Source organism: Austrofundulus limnaeus, unplaced genomic scaffold, assembly GCF_001266775.1.
Source record: "Austrofundulus limnaeus strain Quisiro unplaced genomic scaffold, Austrofundulus_limnaeus-1.0 Scaffold104, whole genome shotgun sequence".
Lineage (NCBI taxonomy): Eukaryota > Metazoa > Chordata > Actinopteri > Cyprinodontiformes > Rivulidae > Austrofundulus > Austrofundulus limnaeus.
Window position 1 is genome coordinate 905750 of NW_013952506.1, and position 20784 is coordinate 926533.

The window sequence follows — 20784 nt, forward strand, 5'->3', positions numbered from 1 at the left end:
ATATTATATTGTTTTAATATGTAACGCTAATGGAAATTTCGAAAGTCATCAAAGAAGAAGATATTATAGTGGATGGAATATTATTTAAATGTTAGGCTATGCTGCATGAACAGTTAACCAGAACTCAAAACGAGAGAAAAATTATCGTCCATTTTTAACTCACGAACTGTTGTAAAAATATTTGGTGTCCGAATTCACTTCAGAATGTGTGTTGATGTGATAAATCAGTATTGCTGCAGTAAAGGAAACATGTTTTGAACAAACATGCTAACTATGCTACACGCTTCTCATTAAATGACATGCTGCAGCCTGGAGCAGATCTGAGATAATGATACAGACGTGCAGTTGGATACCCTGCAATCAAAGTAATCAAAGCAATAATTACAGCTGTGACAGCTCTGCTAATTTGAAGATTCYAGTGGGTGTGTCATGTACCTGGCTGTAGGGGGCTTCCGGCTCTTCTAACCTCAACACATCCAGGATGTTGACTGGGACGTAGCCCGTTTGCCCGCTGCGATTCCGTAGTTTCCACCACTGTTTGTCGTCCTCTATCACCTGCAAGAGTAATAACACACCTCACTCCACAGCACTGAAGACTGAGACACAAACTCCCAATGAAAAATATAACCATTTATGTATGAAGGGTAATTTTGGTATTGCAACCTCCAGAACTTCATCCTGCAGCACTGACAGCTCGTTGGCATTCCTCGCCACAAAGTGGTAGCGAATTTTGGCATATTTGCGACTGCTGGGCGACCTGACGAGAAACATTGCATCACAATTTAATATTCTTTGAGTAAAGACACCGAAATGTGTGAGAAGGATTTTAATATTTACCCATTCAGCGGAGGAGGAGGAGGACTTTCGTAATACTAGAAAACAAAAGAGATTTGTGTAAAGATAGTCAGAGTTTCAAGTGTCGCTGATAACAAGTGAAAGCTTTACATCTTCATGAGAGTGCTTCCTGTAATCGGGGCTGGTGGGGGACCCGAGGGGTACAGATGGTCCCTCAGTTTCCCACGGGGCCGTCATGAAAAGCTCGGCCGGTGGCTCCCAACCGTTCCGAAATCTGGGGTAATACGGAGGAGCGCATTGATCCCTGGGCCACTCCGCTCTGCAGGAGGAAGAGGAGGAGGAGGAGTGAAGGACCGGTCAATATGCACATGAGTGAAGCCGGAGAGCAGCAATAAGCCACGTTAAAATGTACCTGGGTTTGGTCCACCCGTCTCCGAGCAGCTCAAAGATGGTCATCTCTTTGGGGGTGAGGTGTCCCCGCAGGAAGTCCACAGCATCTTTAGAAAGGTGAGGCGCGATGACTGAACGAGCCAGTTCAGGACTCCCACAGCTCTGCAGCACCTGAGAGCACATTTTCACGTTTTTAAGTTACGGATGACCGAGGCGGGGCTGTACATGGGTATAATCAAGAAGTCTGAGCCTGACATGCTCCAAGATCCAAACTTAGGAGCAGAAGTGATCGTGCTTTTGCTGTATCTGCTCCCAATCTATGGAACAACTTGACCATTCACATTAGATCTGCACATAGTTTGGAAAACTTCAAAGTGCTTCTTAAGGCTCACTTTTATTATAAGGCATTTACTGTATTTATTCATGTATATTACTAGAAATTTAATCCAAAAAATCATCCATAAAGTGGAGGGGTAGTAGTATACATGGGTTATTGATGATTAATAGGGATGCACGATATAGCGGCATTAACATTGATAGCGGCCCGATATGTAAAACTGGGCCGATATTAACATCYGATACCGATTTCCCACTTTTTAGCTTTGTGTTTGTGTTTTTGTTTTGGGAGGTGAAATGTTTGGTCGAGCGGTATCTGTTTGATCATGATGGTGATACTGATGCTGTGCCGCCAGGAATAACTGAAGTAGAGAAACATGTCAGAGGTCTGRTCATTTATTTACGGTATCGAAAAAAGACAAGTGTGTTTTTGCGTATATGTATAATGTAATTTGTGTGTTTGTACAATACTGGTAAATATCGGTTATCGGCCATAACAGCAATAATTATATCGGATATCGAAATTGGCTGAAATTTTCCTATCGGTGCACCCCTAATTATTAGATTTTTAATGCTGTTAAGCTCAAAAAATGATCGTATTATACTCAAGATCGTATTATACATGAATAAATGCGGTAATTAATACAACTGGCATTGTAATTTTTATCTGTTCTTAATATTGTTTGTTGTAATTTATTATGTATTTTAGCATTTTTTTGTGTTGTTTGTGGATTGCTGTGCAGCACTTTGGTGCAGCAATTGACTGTTTTTAAAGCGCTTTATAAATAAAGTTTGACATTGATATTCAGAAGTGAAAAGGTTAAAGTATGACGCCATCTTGATGCAACATTCTGATAACAAAATAAACTGCATTTCTCTCAAAAAAGTAGAATGACTTTGCAGAAAAAACTGAAACTGAGTTGGCAAAGCTAAACAAAGTGAATGCTAATTTAAAAAAAACAGAACATGTTAACTAAATGTAACAAAACACTAGCCTAAAGCTAAATGTAGCAATATGCTAAAAACAAAACGCTCAAACGTGACGAGGTCAAAAACCCTGCCTTGTTTTGTTGTTTTGCCTCAGGAACTGAAACTAAGCAAAAAACGCTTCATCTTACTGTTAATCCGTATGCAGAAGCGTGCAGAATAAAACATTGATTTGCATTATTATTTATTTCATTGCAACCTCTAAAAAAGTAGATGCAGATGAAGCGACAGCTAAAACGCTGTCTTTTGCTAGTTAAATGAAGCAAAAATGAAGCAAGTAATGCATGACAGCAGCTGGTTTTTCTGTGCAGAAGTATCGAAGGCGTGGCCTGGGAAACCAACATCACCCGAGCCACGTCGCTCCTGTTGGGCGAGTGCGACGGTAAAGCAGTAGGGTGTGGTGTGAGAGAAAATAAAAATAAAAAGACTAATACTAGATTGGAGAAAAAAAATGTGAGTTATGCACTGTGTTTAATTTAATGAGTCTTTTGCTTTCCTGGGTTTCATTTAATCTGTAGCCTCAGATCTGATTAAACTGATTTTACAGAAACAACTAATTCAGCAAAAATATGCATTCATTGATACTTGGATTTAAAACAAACACCAGGTCACACTTAAAAACCTGATTTTCAGCTCTTACCAGCTCCAGAGGGCTGAAAAGGAAATGAACGAGCTCAGAGGCACTGGGGTTCTGCAAGTGTCTCTTGAGTTTGGCCTGCAGGGGGCAGAGTGACAGAAACACAGAGTTAAGGAACGAGCAGGGAGAACAAGAGGATAAGAGCTGCGATATCTCACCAAGAGGTTGAGGGAGAGCTTCAGTTTCTGCAGACTGTCAAGGAACTCCGCTTCAGTGGGGGGCTTGGCTCGCAGGGTCAGCATGCCCTCTGTGACCACACACAGACTCCATAGTTACCAACTCGAGCCAAAGACGAGTTTCACTTTCTGACCAAGGTTCAGAGTTATAAAAGCTTTTCTCTTTCTTGTTCCAACAAAAAGCTTGTGACCTTAACGACGACTGGTTAATAAGCAGCTTCAGAAAATAAAAAAAGCTCATTCAGGTAAAAACGATTGTGCAGCTGCAGAGTTAGCCTGTGAGGAAAAAAAAAGTATCTGCAAAATTGTGTCCCGGCTAAATTCTAAAATGCTTTTGTTTCTTTTACATACACAATCAGCCACAACATTATGACCACCTGACTGAGATGGAGTAGGTCTCCCTCTGAGCTGTCGGTGCATAAACAGAAAACTTCTGAAGTTGTTTTATAACGGGTCATCAGACTCCTGTAGGTTGGTGGTTTTTTGTGAATGAATCTTACACATGCCATAAGATTTCCTCAGATTGGTATCATCAGGAGTATAGAGCTGGGTGAAAATCTGTCTTTTTCATGTTTCACTTGACGTCTAATGAAGCTGTGCTCCTTTCAGGTTGAGATGAGAATGACCACATAGAGCTTGTCAGACATTGTAGGGTCTAGAAACTGTTTGAAAAAGAAGTCTAAATGGGAGGTGTGTATGTTTGAATATCAAGTTCAACATTAAAAGTTAAACTTTTTGAAGATCTTTGTGTATCCACCAGTATTGTCAAATGTGGGTCAGAGTTTGCTTTTAGAGGCCGTTTTGCAGATGGACCGTGATCCACTGCAGTCAGCATGTTGGATTCTTGTTCATTATGGAGGTCATCTCCAGAGATGGTCCCATTTGGGTTTTATTATTCCATTTTGTTTTGTAGATGTGCGATTTTATCGTCTCTTCTTTGGAGTTTTCTTTCAAGAGATTATCTTTTTTTCTTTCATCTGTTGAATTTGTTTATTTTCCTCTTTTCTGTCTTTCAAGTTGTCATTTAAAGTTGTTTATTGCATCAGTCATTTGTGTTTTTTTTTTGTTTTCCCCAAGCAGAAAATCAAACTGTAACAAAATATGAAGCATTCTGAGATCTACATGTGTTCATGGCTGATTAAAAAAAATAGTTTAAATGCAAAAACTTGATGTTGACAAATTGCTTGAATATCAGTCTTAAAGCTGGATAATAGATCCTCTGCTTGAGGAATTCATGTCATTTACCCTGTTATTACCAAACAATGTTCAGGAAAGTAACACTATAGTCACCTCTAACCACACACAACACACACGCGTTTGTTCTTCTATCCTCATGGAGACTTCGCATTGACTTTTATTCATTTTCCAGTAACTTCTATAGCCCAACCCTGAGCCCTTACCCTAAATGGAACCTAAACTTAATTCATATCTTAGTCCTATATCCTATATTGAACCCCTGACCCATCAACAGTATTCCCCCCAAAAGGTACCGGGCTTTTGTCCCCATTAGGAACAGTGGGTTCTCACCAGGTTGTGTGCACCAGGAAAACGGTTATAAATCATCTCCACCAGGTGGCAAAAACTTGTACACAAAAACACACACAAACACACGTGTTTCACTATCTTTGTGAGAAATGCATTGTCTTCCATTAATTCCTACAGCCCAACCTTGACCCCTAAATCTAACATCTGACCTACAAATGTGGTTGCCCCATGTGTGGATCAGGCAAAATGTCCTCACAAGACATTCCAATTGTCACAAAAATGTCCACACAAAGATAGCAAAACATACACACACGAACACAAAGCATGTTCTTGTAGCGTCTCCTGTTACATGTATAGAATGACTTGTTCTGTTGATGTAAGAAAACAGTTTCTGTTCAAGATGTCAATATTTTGTTTCAGAACATATATATAACAAAAATAGATTTTTATTACATTTTAAATCAGCTTGGGTGTTGGTGAAACGGTAACTATATATCATCAGCATTAGGATGAGGTAAATAATCAGTACCATAAGTGATAATTGCCTAAAATGACCACCACACAAACATGTTTGGAATGTCCCGGGTCACAGGACACACAGTAGAACCAAACATGACAACGTGGAGCAGTACGTCCACTGCAACCTTGTCACCACAGAAGAAGAAAGGGGGACAGACCTGCTGGTCCTTTCTTCTTATTCTTCTTACTCTTGTTGCGCTGGTTGAGCTGGGAAAAGGCCTCTGCTGCCTTCTGCAGCCGCGCCACAAAGATCTCTATGTCATCCAGGGCACAGTTGAGGATTTGCTGAGGAGGAGAAAAAAACAAAACAAAAAACAACAACAACAACAAAAAAAGAAAAACACAGGCTTCAGGCGTCATGATCTCATGAAGTGAGGCGTGTCTCTCCATCGTGACGAGTGTCGCTCACCACATCCTTCTCGATGCGCTGAGCCAGCTTTTCGTGCGACTCAGAATCAGAAGCTCGCCTCTCTGTTTCCAATCACAAAATATAACGTGACCGAACAATAACTGGTGATCGCACAACTGAAACAACACAAACATTAGATGTTCTTTTGTCAGTGTATTCTTACCTGGAGGGTTTGCAGCAGCTTCCACTCGTCGATTCCTCACAGGTGGGGGGCCCCTGGGGGCCGACGGAGGGAGGATGGTCTCTCTGTGACGCTTCATTTTCTCCTGGTTCACCCTGAAAGAGGGTAAATCATAAATACATCATTTCTATGTGTGTGTGTTTGAGAGACAATGGGTGCGAACGTATTTGTGTGCTGGCAGCATTTTTCTCACTTCAGAGTCTGAAGTCTCATTTTCTTTCCATGCTTGTTGTCTCCAATGGCACTATCTACGTCTGCGTGAACCATCTCAGCCTTAAAGAAGAAGACACACACACAAAGCCATAAAGAGTAGTTTAAATTTTAATCTCTTATTTTAAATTATATTTCAGTTTCTTTCTTTGACCTTAAAGATTTGATTTTGTGTGCCACGAATTTGGGACGGCTTTAAAACCGACCTGTTATCTGCCTTAGAATGCATTAAGAGCACCGTAAAACTGAAAGACACTTAAGGACACGTCGCAAATAAAAAAGGCCCACACTAAACTAGGGCGTGTAAAATCCTCTGCTCTGACTCACCTCCACCTCGTCACAGTGGAAGAAATGGATGTCGGGTCGGTGTTGTTCCTTGTCCTGACACACGAGCAGCAGCACGGACGGGTAGCGTGTCTGATTCAGCACCGTCTGACAAAGCTGGATTGTGGAAACAGGGAAGTTCTCCAATTCTTCCTGCAGGAAGATGAAAGACAAAAAAAAATTTATAAAAAATTCTTACAGGAGGAAAGAGGTGAAGCGTGAGCTCTGCCACGCTATAATAACAGCGGAAAAATACGTTCTGTTCAGCACATCTGGTTAGACAAATACTGTTGCATTCCTAAACACAGAGCAGCTTTACCACCAACATGCTGGTGGATTTTCTCCCACAGACAGATCACAGTTACCTTTAACTTGATATTTTCAAAACATTAACTTCTATTCTTTAGAAGAATCACTTGCGCACCTAGAGCATGTGTTTCAAACCGAAAGCCCGCGGGCCAAATCTGGTCCTTGTTAACATTTTATCTGGCTTCAAAGGTAATATTTTAAATGTAAAATAGTTTTACAGTTTCTTTTTTTGGAACTGCATTAATTGTGTTCTTCTCATGACAGCTGGCCAAACTTTAAGCCAAGAAAAATAAGTTAGAATTTTTCAGTAATCTTTGATTTTCTGTGGAAAGAGTAACAGAAARTCAACTCTAATTTTCTTTTCAGTATTCTCTCTATTTGCAATATTTTCCTGCTATATAAGCATCAAAAATTCCTTTTGAGATCTTCAGAAATATTTGCTTGTATTTTATTACACTACCACAAACATAAAAGTTAAAGCATAAAGTTAGGTAGTAAATGAAGTGATAGTTTACTTTAACGATTTTATACACAGGTACCTGTGTATAAATCTCAAAATGTTTTAGGTTTAAAAAATTAAGGGGTTCAGTGAGTTTCAAAGACAACTGGAGAAACTCACTTGTTGGATAAACAATAATTAACATTTTATTTACTTTCCCCCTGAAAATACCACCTATAATATTCCAACAGCATCCTTTGATAAATCATTATTAACATGTTTATAAACCATTATTGTTTACAAGTGTCTAGTAAGTTTATAAAATTGTGTTTTGAACAGTTTTAATTTCATGTTTAAAAAAATTAATTAATTAAACAACTTCTCAATGGACAGAAACTTGATGTGTGGAAACACTTGTAATTAACCAGGTGGTTTGTGTGAGCAGCCGTACCTGTGTGTCACAGTCCAGCAGCCTGACTGCCTTGTCAGTGACCTGCAGGAGCATCTCCTGGGTCCAGATTTTGTCCTTCGAGTCCAGAAGAACCAGTTTCTTGATGGCATCGTCTACTGTGACAATAGACTCTGATTTGTCCATAACGAACGTGGAGAGATGCTGAGGAGAAGACAGCTGTTAGTGACCGCTGACAGCTGCATCGAAGCTAGCAAAAACACGAGCATATTATCTAATTTGAAAAACATTTTATATTGAATGAAAAGGTCAATGCGCCAACTTCAAAATAAATATGTTTGCTTTGACAAGAAACTGGATGAAAAGTTTAGCTTTAGCCTTGGTCTATATATGAAATTAAATGTAGTTAGCTTAGCAGTTAGCATCTGAAATTGTTGCTAAAGCTTTGTTTACTGACAGCAAATCCTTCAAACTGTTATTTCAGATAATTAACATATTTTGTTCCACTACGCTACAGCAAGAAAAATACAATAAAATTGAGGTAATTTGACCTCTATAAATGCCATAACTCATGTAATGCGTTGTTTTAACCCTTAAAGAATCAATCTTGGTCATAAATTGGCCTTTTTGACAAAAAAAAAAGATTAAAAAATAATCTTCATTGTCAACAAATAATAAAATTTCTCCAAAGTAATACCAATTAAATTCAAAAAAATTATGTAAAAAAAAATAAGCATTAATATTCACCCCGTTAAAAGTGACTGTTCTAATTTTACTTAAAGAAAGTACAAGTCAAGGGATGAATACAAATGGTACAAAGTTCTAAACTTCCCAGGAGTTTTTTTTAAATCTATCATTAAGAAACTTCACAAACAACGTGAAGTCTTCCATACGCCGGCTTTCAAACACTAATACAATCAGCATATTAAACACACAAGCATTAGAGTTGTACAGATTTTATAATCTCTGTAGATTTAAATAGTTTTTTATATAAATATGACTAGCAAATACTTGTACAGAATGTTCTGAAAAACCCTTAGCTGGTAACTGAAGTTACACCTTTTATATCTAATTTCATGATTGTTGTCATTGTTAAAATATCTTAGACATTTTGTTCATAAATGACAATGGAATTTAAGTATTTTAGGAAACCATAACTGTATAGATCTGGGACATGGTTCCTCCATGATCCACAGTCAAACCACAGTTTTTCTAACATCAGCTCCATGGAGCTGTGGCCAGAGTACAGAACAGTTTCCATAAACGCAATCAGGGTATGGTAGACGTGAGCTTTTATCTCTGGGGTGAAGGAAAAATTATACCATCAGCTCATAATACACTCTTTATCTATGTTCAGTTTAAACTATTTTGTAACTAGTTAACATGTTTAAAACAAACAAAAAATAAAACAAAAACAGAAAAAACATTAGAAAATGAATAACAAAAATACACTCATACGGAACCAAGTATATGTGGGATTATGTCTTCCTTCCAAATATAAATAAACAACTTTGTGTTTTACTTAGACAAAAACCTAATTGTTAGTTGTTTTTTTATGTAAAGTACCCAATGATAAAAGCATTAAACTATCACCATTTTAAGTGTTAAATTTAAAATCTGAATATATTAAGGATTAGGAAATTACCTCGACATGATACTGCGACGTCTCCTGCATGATGAAATTGGAGTTGGAGTATTTTTTTCGCTGTTCTGTGGACAACAAAAACAAAAAGTTAGCGCTCTTCTGAGAAACTGCAGTAAATCCTCCCGAGTAAACACGGACCGAATCACTGACCATGATGAGTCCACATGTTATCGTTCAGCAGAGAGAACAGATGAAAGGAAAAGCTAAAGGCGAGAGCTAAAACGAACGACAGGGAAATAAGGAAGTGACGAGACAGGCTTCTTTTTTTTTTATTTTTACAGTCGCTCAGTTAACAGCACTTAACCAATAACCTATATCTCTCATAAGATAGTTTAGGATGTTGTTTTTAGTGAAGCAGTAAAACAACAAACTATACTTCAATCAAGTTTTTTGACTTAAATTTCTATCCAAAAATTTTGCAACAAAAAAAAGACAAATTAGGAACCAGACTTATCTCAGAAGTTAATATTTAAATCTCATATCAAAGAATGCTTACATCTTATTTCCTCCCTCTTACACGCTACATTTTGTTGCTCAGGTTGGTATCAAAGCTCAAGGGCTTGAGTTACAAGCAGAGATTTATTGCAGGTTCAAAGATCTCTGACAGCGCCACGCTCGGTTCTTCAACTGCGACGAGCTGATATGACCTTGGAGAGGTTAAAAGATCTAAATAAACTTGGATTTCATTTTTCTGCAATGTGAAAAATGTGTTTGTGGAGGTTTGCCAGGTAGCTGATGGCAGCAGAATTGGGTTTGCAGAGCTGCAAGTCAAATCCTCAGAGGACTTCTGAAGCAGTTACCTCTGATAAAAGCAAAGTTGAGAAAGACCTCAAACCAACAATCKGCCATCGTCACAAAGGGTGGACGCTTTGAGTTTGTGCTGCAGGAGCAGAACTGTAGCACCAAGTAATCAATAAACTCCCTTGTTTCTAAAAAGTTTTCTACGATTAATTACGAGCCTCCATGTGGCCGAAAGCTGGAGTTCGGCCTAAACTGAGTGTCTTGAATCATTATATCCTGYCAATCCAATGTTCACAACCCTCTCAGTGCTGGCTGTGAGCATTTACAGGAGGGGAGTCCATCTGATTTTCAAATTTGTACTTTTACTCCTTTAATACTGATACTGCACACACTAAAATTGAGTTATTAATATATATATTTGATAAACTGTAAAAAAAATGAAATACTACAAACTATGAACTAGGCTTGTGCAAAATGGTATTGTGTGATTTACCATCCGAAAACTGTCACCGATTAATACTTGCCACTTTCCGATTACTGTGATAAGTGCTGCTGATGTATTTGTGAGTGAATGTGAGTCCATTACATAACAACAATGGCAGAAGGCGGCACAGAGCAGATCTTCCCTAAATAAGCTTCAGCTTCTGTTGTATGAAACTAGTTTGGCTCCGTAAGGTCTGAGCTTGAGCAGATCTGGGCCATTTGCTAGGTGTGCAACATCAAAGTGGAGACAACACACGGCAACACTACATACTTGTTTAATCACCTGAAACATCGCCATGAACTGGAGTATGATAAAAGCCAGAATATGCAGACCAAGGCCACAATATAAGCAAAAGCAAACTAGTCCATCGAATGGTGGGAACACATCTACTCAGCTGAGAATGCATGATGCACTCAGTCTGTTACGAGCAGCAAAGTGGCAAAAAGAAAGAACACGAGTTGTGGCATATTATTTACTAAACATCTGCTGCCACTCCACATTATTTTAATCTATTAAAATGAAGAAGTTAGTTTGACTGGTGATTTTCATGTATATTTTAAGCAGTTGTCATCCATTAATCATCACATTAATCGTTACTGGCTAATGCCCCAATTATTTAAGATTGATTGTTTTGCGAATATCGCTAAATCCTATAAAGAACTAAAAATAAAGTATAAAAACTTTCTTTTTTCAGTACTGTTAAGAGTCGTTAAAACTCCACTTTGGACAACAATTTCAAGCCCTAATCCTAAAGGAAATTCAACAAACAGTACTATCAGCATGGTCTCAGTTTTTTCACCYATTGCATGTTGTGAAATATCTCATGTATACTTGTATTTATTTTTGCTTTAATATTGATTGTATGCACATACAAAAACAATACATTTTATTTGTAATTCTTCATGGTTTAGTCACTCTATATAAAAAAGAAAGATACAAATGTCACCATGACAAATATTTTTTTCAAAGATTTAAGTACAATTTCACTAAAAGCTAAATGAAAATTGGTCCCACCGCTTAAAAACTAAACAAAACAACTGCAACTTCTTTTAAAATTTGATCCCATCCACATCCAAACACTGCGTGTGCCGTCGAGTGCAGCCTTTTGTTTTCTAGCCATCTGACTTTAAATGAATGGAACCTAATTTGCTTTGACTTCTTTACCAGGTGAATAATATGCRGGTAACAATCACGCTTAAAACTTGGCATGTTCCTATCAACTCACCACCGGCTCTCATATCAGGTCTCTTTCCATTTTCCACCCAGCAGAGTCAACATACTCATGCTGCAATGGTATTATCTTCATTCAGATACATTTCCTTTTGTGTGCTTTATGGTGACGCCGAAACAAAAGCCGCGTTGCTTGCAGAACGTTTAAAGTCTACGTTAAAAGCTCTGCAGTACATTCCAATTTTTGCCTCCTTTTGTTTTAATTTTCAAGAAGTGGATGATGTTAAAACAACCAAATGATGCAACCAAATGTTTTTCCTTTCATTTCCTTTCTGCTCGTTCCTTCCTGCTCGCCTCCCCCCCACAGGTGAAATGCCAGCGTCAGGTGTCGCTCTGAAAGCGGAGCTGCACTCATGACTTATAGATGACTCACATCATTTCCAATCAATTCGCAGMGCTGCCACAGCGTGCAATAAGAGCCACTTAGCGGGCAGATAGGCCTATACCCAGAACTCTCCAGAGTCAATGGCTAGTGGTAAACGTAGCACCCTGGCAGACGATCAAAGTCTTACACGACCCAGATCAATCGGACAATCGCTTTACAGACCAATTAAGCAATTAAGTTTGACGTACAACCCTTCCCAACCTGAGATGAACAAAAAATGGCAGCTTTTGATGGAATATATAACTTCTAACTCCAAACTACCATGAAGTATCACCCAGACATCCTCTCACTCTGAGCAAATAGTTTCCAAAGTTTATTCAAAAAGCCCAATATTGACGATGGTCTTGATAAAAGAGGGACTGATGCAGTGGAGGATGAAGGACAAACAAGTAATAAGCCCTCAGCAACTATGGAGCRAGCAAGTGGCAGCAAGGAAGTTAGTTCATACTGTATTTTATGTGCAATTGCTTAATTCTGGGATGAACCACATCCTGCCCGCGGATGACTTCCGCCTGGCCCGCCAATGATTAAAAAATAAAATAAGTTTCATTTTTGGAGGGGAGGTAGACTATCTGTCTGTTTAGAGACTGTCTGCCATGAAGGATTTTAATATGGCCAAGACAAATTTCCCCTTGGGGACAATAAAGTACAGTATCTATCTATCTATCTATCTATCTATCTATCTATCTATCTATCTATCTATCTATCTATCTATCTATCTATCTATCTATCTATCTATCTATCTATCTATCTATCTATCTAAAGTACAGTATCTATCTATCTATCTATCTATCTAATATACATCACCACTGCAACACGTTGCACAAAGCTAAATATGAGAAATTTACTGAAGTCGCCAGAATGTAAACAACGACTTCTTACCAGAAGTACGCAGAAATGTGCACTCAGGGAGTTACATGTGTTCATCTGGCTGATGTGGATTATCTGTTTAGCTTGTTAGGAATAAATATAAATTAAAATGAATGAAAAAAAAACGCTATTAAAGGTGATGGGTAAAAAAATAGACAGACAGCAAAAAAGTGTAGCCCAATCTCTGCCTGATATGATCCGTGAAGAAACTTTTAAACCCAACAACTTCCAAACATAATGACTCTGATGTCTTTTTTTTTCCTGCTTCACCTGAGGGGAGCTGATAACGGATCAGGTGGGAGGACCTGTGCATCATTTGCATCACTTGTCTACTGTTTGAGTGATGGGAGAGGTTTGCATGATTGAGATCGTTCTGCTGTTGATAACAAGCAGGTTTATTCAGGAAGGTACGAGCAGCGGTCTACCCAAATATTGTTACAGATCGCTCTAAATGTCATCTGTTCTTTTGGTCTCAACGCTGCGAGGACAGGCGTGGTGCTGCCAACACGGAGCCAGGGAGGTAGTGGTGACCATCTGCTGCACGAAGTGATGCGAGCCGATGACAAAAACAACATGTACAGCGGGATATTTCCCAAAGATCACAAGACGGGGCGAACCCTGTGGATATTTGGGAAATAAAACAGCTCAGGAGTGGTTCACAGAGGACCAGCTGCACAGTGAGACGCTGTGGGAACATCTTGCAACCCTTGGACATCCGACGTCTGCCATATGAAGCTGTTCTAAATTTAGAACAATGCAGCCATGCAGGGAAATGCATTGTCCTGTCCTTGCTTTGTGCACGTTTTTAATTGGAACGACTGCATGGTTGGAAAATGTTTGGAAGAGTGGACGGAGGCACCGGTGGGGACCAGTGAGCTCATGCCGGAGGCAAGGGGGGAGTCTACAAATGAAACCGAGTGGCAGAGTCTGCCTTCTCCTTTCCACTTTTCAATGTGGCCTTTATTCACCTGCGAGACTCTGGTAACCCCACCCTGTTCAAGCCACGCTTTAAAAACAGTCACACCCTGCACTTTAGCATTGACACACACACACACACCCTGACACAAGTATGCAGCAGCCAGAATAAAATGACACATTATTATATTACTGCACCACAGCAAGTGGATCCTTAAATTAAAGTGAGGATTTCGTCTAAAAGTGAAAAATCATAAAAAGATGCCTACACGAGAACGTGACACACGCAACAGCTCTCACCCTGCAGATGATCCCAGCATGCAGTGCACACATGCGGAGCTGGAAAAGCAAGTTTCCTCCTCCTTCCCATCTCTGCACAGAGCAGAATAAGGGCCACCTGGATGTTGGCCCACAATTTTCTTTTTCTTTTTAAATCAGTGTGCATGTTTTTTGTGTGTGTTTGAGTTCAGAAGGTCTGTGAGGATGCATCAGCACATCACAGAGCCAGATTTCCTCATGCTGTTATTTGCATAAGCAAAGTGAATATTGTTGTGATTTGTGTCCATAACAGCACAGTTATACACAAGGAAACCGGAGCAAGGCTACCTCTCTGATCATGATTTTTTATTTTATGTTACCAGAATCCATACGTCAATAAAAAAAAGCTGTAAATAAGTTTTATTAAACTTTTAACACAGAGCGACACCCATTTAGTGGGACTTTGAGTGCTTTGAAACTGTGAGGCTGACCTCAAATAAACCTGGTTCATCATCATAAACAGAATGTGACCCCGAACAACAGAAAGTGGTTTTGTTTGAGTTGATTGACAACAATAAAAAGATTACACTTTACCTTCWCTACCAGGCACAATCAATTATTTGTTCTATTATTTTTTATGGAGATAAGAAAACTGACTTTGTTCTAAAAACGCTTCTTGGCAATAAATCTTACACAGTTGGAAAGCCTCGTTTAAATGGTGCCACATTTGTAAGGAACATGCATTTGTGGGACGAGCAGTAGAGCTGAGTATGTGGGTTGTGCACATGAAAAATTTGCCAAATCTTCTCAGCTTATTTTACTTTCCAAAGGTAAGATGTATTGCCAAGAAGCATTGTAACAACAAATAAATAATTTACCAAACACAAATTTCCTTACTTTTTGTGCTAAGTATAGTTCCAAAATAGAAATGACAGATAAATGGTGTACAAAACTGTTAAGGAACGAGCAATGAACAGTTCAACATTTAAAATTCAATGCAGATATAAAAACGTGTTAGTGAAAAAAAATCTTTAAAATTAAAAAAAGCCAACAGTAATTTTCCAGAAAGCTGCTCACCATAAAGGGCCTTAGCGCTGAGCTTGCTGTCCGATCTGGCCACTCCACTGCAACGACAAGAACAGGACATGGGTTTACGCTGGATACCCTTCATCTTTTCACTCCCCACACCTCTGGACAGATGTCACAGACGGTCCCACTCCTCATAAACATAACCCACTAAGAATACAAGGGTGAGGTGCAGAGAGCAGACTGGTCGACACTGACGCCCAAGCATATGGAGCAGACAGAGGGAAAAACAGGGAGAGTGGAAAAGAGAGAGGGAGAGGAGGAGGAGGAGGGAGGTAGGAGCCCAAAGCAAAGCAAACAACTCTCAACAGAGCTGCTCTGTGCCCAAAGTCCCTGACCCACATCCCCTTCTCCACACAGGATCAGTGATTCTCTCATGCCTGATCAACAGAAAGGTAAATATCTAGCGGAATGTGTGTGAAACTCACTTGGCCTGCCTCGACTGAGGTCCTGGGGCACTCATGATTTCAGGCATCCACCTGGATAAAAAAAAAAGGACGAAGAGAAGAAGAATTTGAGAAACAGTGGTTTATAATGATAGACTGAGAAAGGAAATGTGTTCAAGGTTTCCAACTACCACATATTTGTCTAAAAACAGGCAGTTTAAATAGGGTTTTCCCACAAGCATTACAGTATATTTTGGACTTTTTCTCTAAATACGTTTTAAAATAATTTTTTCACAATTATTTCATGAACACAGACTTGGTCAGAAATAGCTGCACACCAACCAGACATATACTCTGCGACTAAAAAACACTTGGAAGAATGAATCAAATATGGTAAGGCTCTTTATCTCTGGGCCAAAGAGAAAAACTTCAGCAAGAATTCACATATTTACTTTCATCTACTCCAGACTGTAGCGTTTAAATAACAACCTGATAACAATGAAAACCTATTGCTGATAACAAACCTGCTCTAATAAAATTTCTCAGCTGCAGGCTGACTACATTATGTTTTGAAAGAAATGAAGCATACACTCAATTTAATCAACACCATTTAATGAGCACCAAGCTTACTCAGTTTTTATTTTTAAAACAGTATGTCCTAAAAGTGTAAAAAGTGCACTGTAAAACTGCAGTGTCTACAGTCAACCATTACCAGTATATTGTGTATTATACAAAATAACAGCAGGTCTGCAGTTTCTTATTTGGAGTGAGTAAGAAAATCAGCTATTTAACATTTTCATAAATGTCCCCAAAATCGAAAAACAAAGCAACATTGCGTTACCAGTTTTTCCAGCATCAAATCAGTTAACAATACTTTTTACAACAACACTACAACATTTCCAGTCACATTTTGTGTAAAAGTCTTCAGTCAATCCTGTTTTTTAGAATTTAATTGTAAAGTCAAACCCTATTGCTTTTTAGAGGTCCTCCTATAGCAGGGCTATTCAACTGGCGGCCCACAGGCCACATCCGGCCCGCGAGTGACCAAAATTCGGCCCGCAAATTGCTTTATTCATCTCTTCAGCCCAAACCCCCTGGTTTTCTACTTTAATTACTCTAAGTCCTTTTAGTTAAACATACACGTTTGGTGTCTACAGAAACATCAGAATCTTGGCTACAAGCTGGTAAAAACCATTTCTATAAACACTCAAGACAGTTAAAACTACAAGCAGTTGAAGATAAAATGATGAAAGTGAAAATAAAATTGGTTTAAAAAATTGGCAAGTCAGAGATGTCAAAATATTATTTGTGTCTAATAATAGGAGGCATAATGTGTTCTTTTTTATTTTTGATAATGTGTAATTATCACTACTTTTATAGGGTTCTGTATGTTGTATTCATGATTAAATGCAGAAAATAAACTAATTCCAAGGTAACATATCGTTTAATACTTGGTTTATTTAATAATAATGATTTTAATTGCTGGATGTTCGGCCCCTGAGCTGTTGACCGGCAGTAACTGTGGCCCCCAGAGGAATTTAGTCGAATAGCCCTGTCCTATAGGCATTAAAAAAAGAATTTTCTTGTACTTTACAATTTTAAGAAAACAATCTTTTTTGTTGTTAAGCCATCTAATAGTAAATTATTCAGGCTTAAAAAAAGAAAGAAAGCATAAAAATGAACCAGTGTTGTGTCGAATCAATACACATGATTTGCATTTCTTTACTTGAAACAGTGAAAAATACCCAAGATATAAATAACATGAACATCTACAAGCTGATTCCCAAAAATCTATAGCTGAAAGCATGGCATACATCATCAGCTGGATGATGAAGCAACTTTCAGGTCATGTGTCGGGTCTTTGTTTCTCTTTTGGCATGGAGCTTCTTTTTCTTTYGGGTCAAACGCTTTTTCTTGTTTCATTTTTCTAAGCACACATTAAACAGTATATTGCTACAGTCAGGTACAAAGACTGGACAGAATATTAGTGAAAAATCACCCAAAGTCCAAATAAACCCTTGAAATCATGAAGAAATGTTCAACAAGACCACTTTTCAAAACGGTTTCCTTGAGAGCAAAATATAATCAAATGAGGGTGGGTTCAAACTTATGCACAATACTGTATGTAATCTTATCAGTGCATCATAAGTGTTGTCTGACAGACATTTTATTGGTAAAGTTGCTGCTTCCTAATCAGTTCTTTTTTTTCCAACCCAAAACAGGACTCAGGTCCAGGACTCATTCCTTCACACCTCAGTCTTGACGCCTTCTGGCCAACACAGTGTGACTTATGAATGCCACAGAGCGAGGTAGTAACCGAGCCGAAGCGGTAAACGTGTGAAACTGTAAGCCAGTGCTGCGGCTCAATAATGTGATGAAGTGATTAAATCTACTCAGTGCAACCAGCCATGAGTAAAAACAACTGACTTATTACAGAGGGAATGATGATGATGACGCACAGCAACTATGGATTTAGTTTAAAAAGTTAGCTAGGAAGCAAACTGCTAACAAGGGAGATGTTGATCAAACATTTAGTGCATTAAGTTCGGCTCCACACTTCTTTTGGTTCTATGATGCTCATTTTATTTATAAAAGCTCATGTCTCTGTGGGACATAGCCGGCTCCGTTTGTGATTTATTAACAGCCAGAGTTAGCATAAGGAACGAATGAACTGTGAGACCATTTTGCAGAACTGTTTTATGGGAGAGTCTATAGTTTAAGTGTTTCACTAAACACCCATAGAGGTAAAATTGATAGTATGTGATAGTTATGTGCTGTAGCCCACCAAATTAAACAGTAGTTTAATTTAGTTTTTAAGTCTAACAAAATGCTGTARAAATACTGATGCACATCCACGGTAAAGTTACAATGCCTCCAGGGTAACAGCCGTTGAAAAGCTATAGGTGTCTYATTTAATTTGCAGCAACAGGGAAAAAGCACAAGAACAACTGGGGAWCTGTTCAGGGACAAAGGCAGACAGCAGGCTGATATGCTGGGTGTAATTAGAGCCTGCTCTTTGACGACTATATCTGCTTAGCTGAAACTAATTAACTGAAATGCGGGGCTTCCCACTTAGACGCAGCAACTATTTGATTGGGGTTGACAGCACGGCCTCCAAGGAGACAATGTGTAACAGAGCACTGCGTCTAAATCGGAGAGATTATGAGGAGCATAAAAGGAGAAAACAAAACCCTCCCACACCCTTCCGCCTGGAGCTTTTAACTTCAGTGCGTGCACAGACAGGTTACGCAACAGACAGTTTTCACCCTGGCTGAGCAGACAATAGTGTTCTTTATGTGTGGATGCTAACGAGATGCAACGCAGAAGAAAAAAAAAATCTAACTGCTCACCTGGTTTCATTGTTGTCAAGACTGATTTTTAACTTATGTCAGTGTCAGTTTCTCATAGTTATTTACAATACAGACCATAAGTTTGGACACACCTTCTAATTCAAAGAGTTTTCTTTATTTTCATGATTATGAAAATTGTAGATTCACACTGAAGGCATCAAAACTATGAATTAACACATGTGAAAATGTATACTGAACAAAAAAGTGTGAAACAACTTAAAATATGTTTTATATTCTAGTTTCTTCAAAGTAGCCACCTTTTGCTTTGATTACTGCTTCACACACTCTTGGCATTCTCTTGATGAGCTTCAAGAGGTAGTCACCTGAAATGGTTTTCCAACAGTCWTGAAGGAGTTCCCAGAGATGCTTAGCACTTGTTGGCTCTTTTGCCTTCACTCTGCAGTCCAGCTCACCCCAAACCATTGTGATTGGTTTCAGGTCCGGTGACTGTGGAGGTCAGGTCATCTGGTGCAGCATCCCATCACTCTCCTTCTTGGTCAAATAGGCCTTACACAGCCTGGACGTGTGTTTGGGGTCATTGTCCTGTTGAAAAATAAATGATGGTCCAACTAAACGCAAACCGGATGGAATAGCATGCTGCTGCAAGATGCTGTGCTAGCCATGCTGGTTCAGTATGCCTTGAATTTTGAATAAATCCCCAACAGTGTCACCAGCAAAGCCCCCCCCCCCACCATCACACCTCCCCCTCCATGCTTCACAGTGGGAACCAGGCATGTAGAGTCTATCCATCCACCTTTTCTGTGTCGCACAAAGACACAGTGGTTGGAACCAAAGATCTCAAATTTGGACTAATCAGACCAAAGCACAGATTTCCACTGGTCTAATGTCCGTTCCTTGTGTTCTTTAACCCAAACAAGTCTCTTCTGCTTGTTGCCTGTCCAAAGCAGTGGTTTCACACAGTCTCCTCTTAACAGTTGTTCTAGAGATGTGTCTGCTGCTAAAACTCTGTGTGGCATTGACCTGTTCTCTAATCTGAGCTGCTCTTAACCTGCCATTTCTGAGGCTGGTGACTCAGATGAACTTATCATCCACAGCAGAGGTGACTCTTGGTCTTCCTTTCCTGGGGCAGTCCTCATGTGAGCCAGTTTCTTTGTAGAGCTTGATTGTTTTTGTGACTGCACCTGGGGACACTTTCAAAGTTTTCCCAATTTTTCGAACTGGCTTGACCTTCATTTCTTAAAAAGGTATCATATCATGCTTTTAAATCCTTCTTTTTCACGTCTAAATCATTCACTTATGGTCTATTTAAAATAAAACTGCAATGCTTTGGTCTTAATTCCTCGTTTTTGTTGCTCCAAAGACTCCTTGCTTTGCTTGCTTTACATCTGTTCTGAGTTGCGCCTCAGAGCAAGCTGTTTTGGTGCGGTCACTTTAAATGCAAGTGAGAAATTTCACACCCCGCCCCCTCCAGATCGCTGAGCGTTCGACTCCACCCAGTTCGGCCATATTTGTAGTTTCATAGCAAAAACACAGTTATCTACCAACTAAAAACTGTTTTTAAGATAAAATAATATAAGAATAATATAAGATAAAACTTTATTGATCCCACAGTCTGGAAATTTGCACATTACTGCTGCTTAATACAAGAGAGGCTGAGAAGAATGAAAGATTAATAAAAGATAAACAAAACCGCACAATATACACATGTGATATATAGTAATGTACCAATGCACATATACACATATACTGTACATAAACACATATGCTTATTCATATACATACAATGTAAAGTACAGTACAAAATGAATGTATATGAAGGTGCATATTAGTGATGGCAGATGGCAAAAAAGTATAAGGATGTCAACAA

At 38.9% G+C, this 20784-nt stretch overlaps 1 protein-coding gene across 2 annotated transcripts in view; it reads right to left on the reverse strand.

The window, feature by feature from the left end:
* Positions 1-20784, reverse strand: part of eps8l2 (EPS8 signaling adaptor L2) — a 38016-nt gene that overhangs the window by 8128 nt on the left and 9104 nt on the right. For both annotated transcript variants that reach the window (XM_014013650.1, XM_014013651.1), the window contains exons 2-17: positions 15649-15699; positions 15212-15258; positions 9252-9316; positions 7649-7810; positions 6453-6602; positions 6109-6188; positions 5898-6010; positions 5735-5796; positions 5484-5610; positions 3304-3392; positions 3149-3223; positions 1208-1356; positions 946-1114; positions 838-872; positions 664-757; positions 436-555 (exon numbers count right to left, since the gene is read on the reverse strand). In XM_014013650.1, the coding sequence (XP_013869104.1) occupies positions 436-555; positions 664-757; positions 838-872; positions 946-1114; positions 1208-1356; positions 3149-3223; positions 3304-3392; positions 5484-5610; positions 5735-5796; positions 5898-6010; positions 6109-6188; positions 6453-6602; positions 7649-7810; positions 9252-9316; positions 15212-15258; positions 15649-15695 (1584 nt within the window). In that variant the 5' untranslated portion in view covers positions 15696-15699. The remainder of the gene's footprint in view (positions 1-435; positions 556-663; positions 758-837; positions 873-945; positions 1115-1207; positions 1357-3148; positions 3224-3303; positions 3393-5483; positions 5611-5734; positions 5797-5897; positions 6011-6108; positions 6189-6452; positions 6603-7648; positions 7811-9251; positions 9317-15211; positions 15259-15648; positions 15700-20784) is intronic.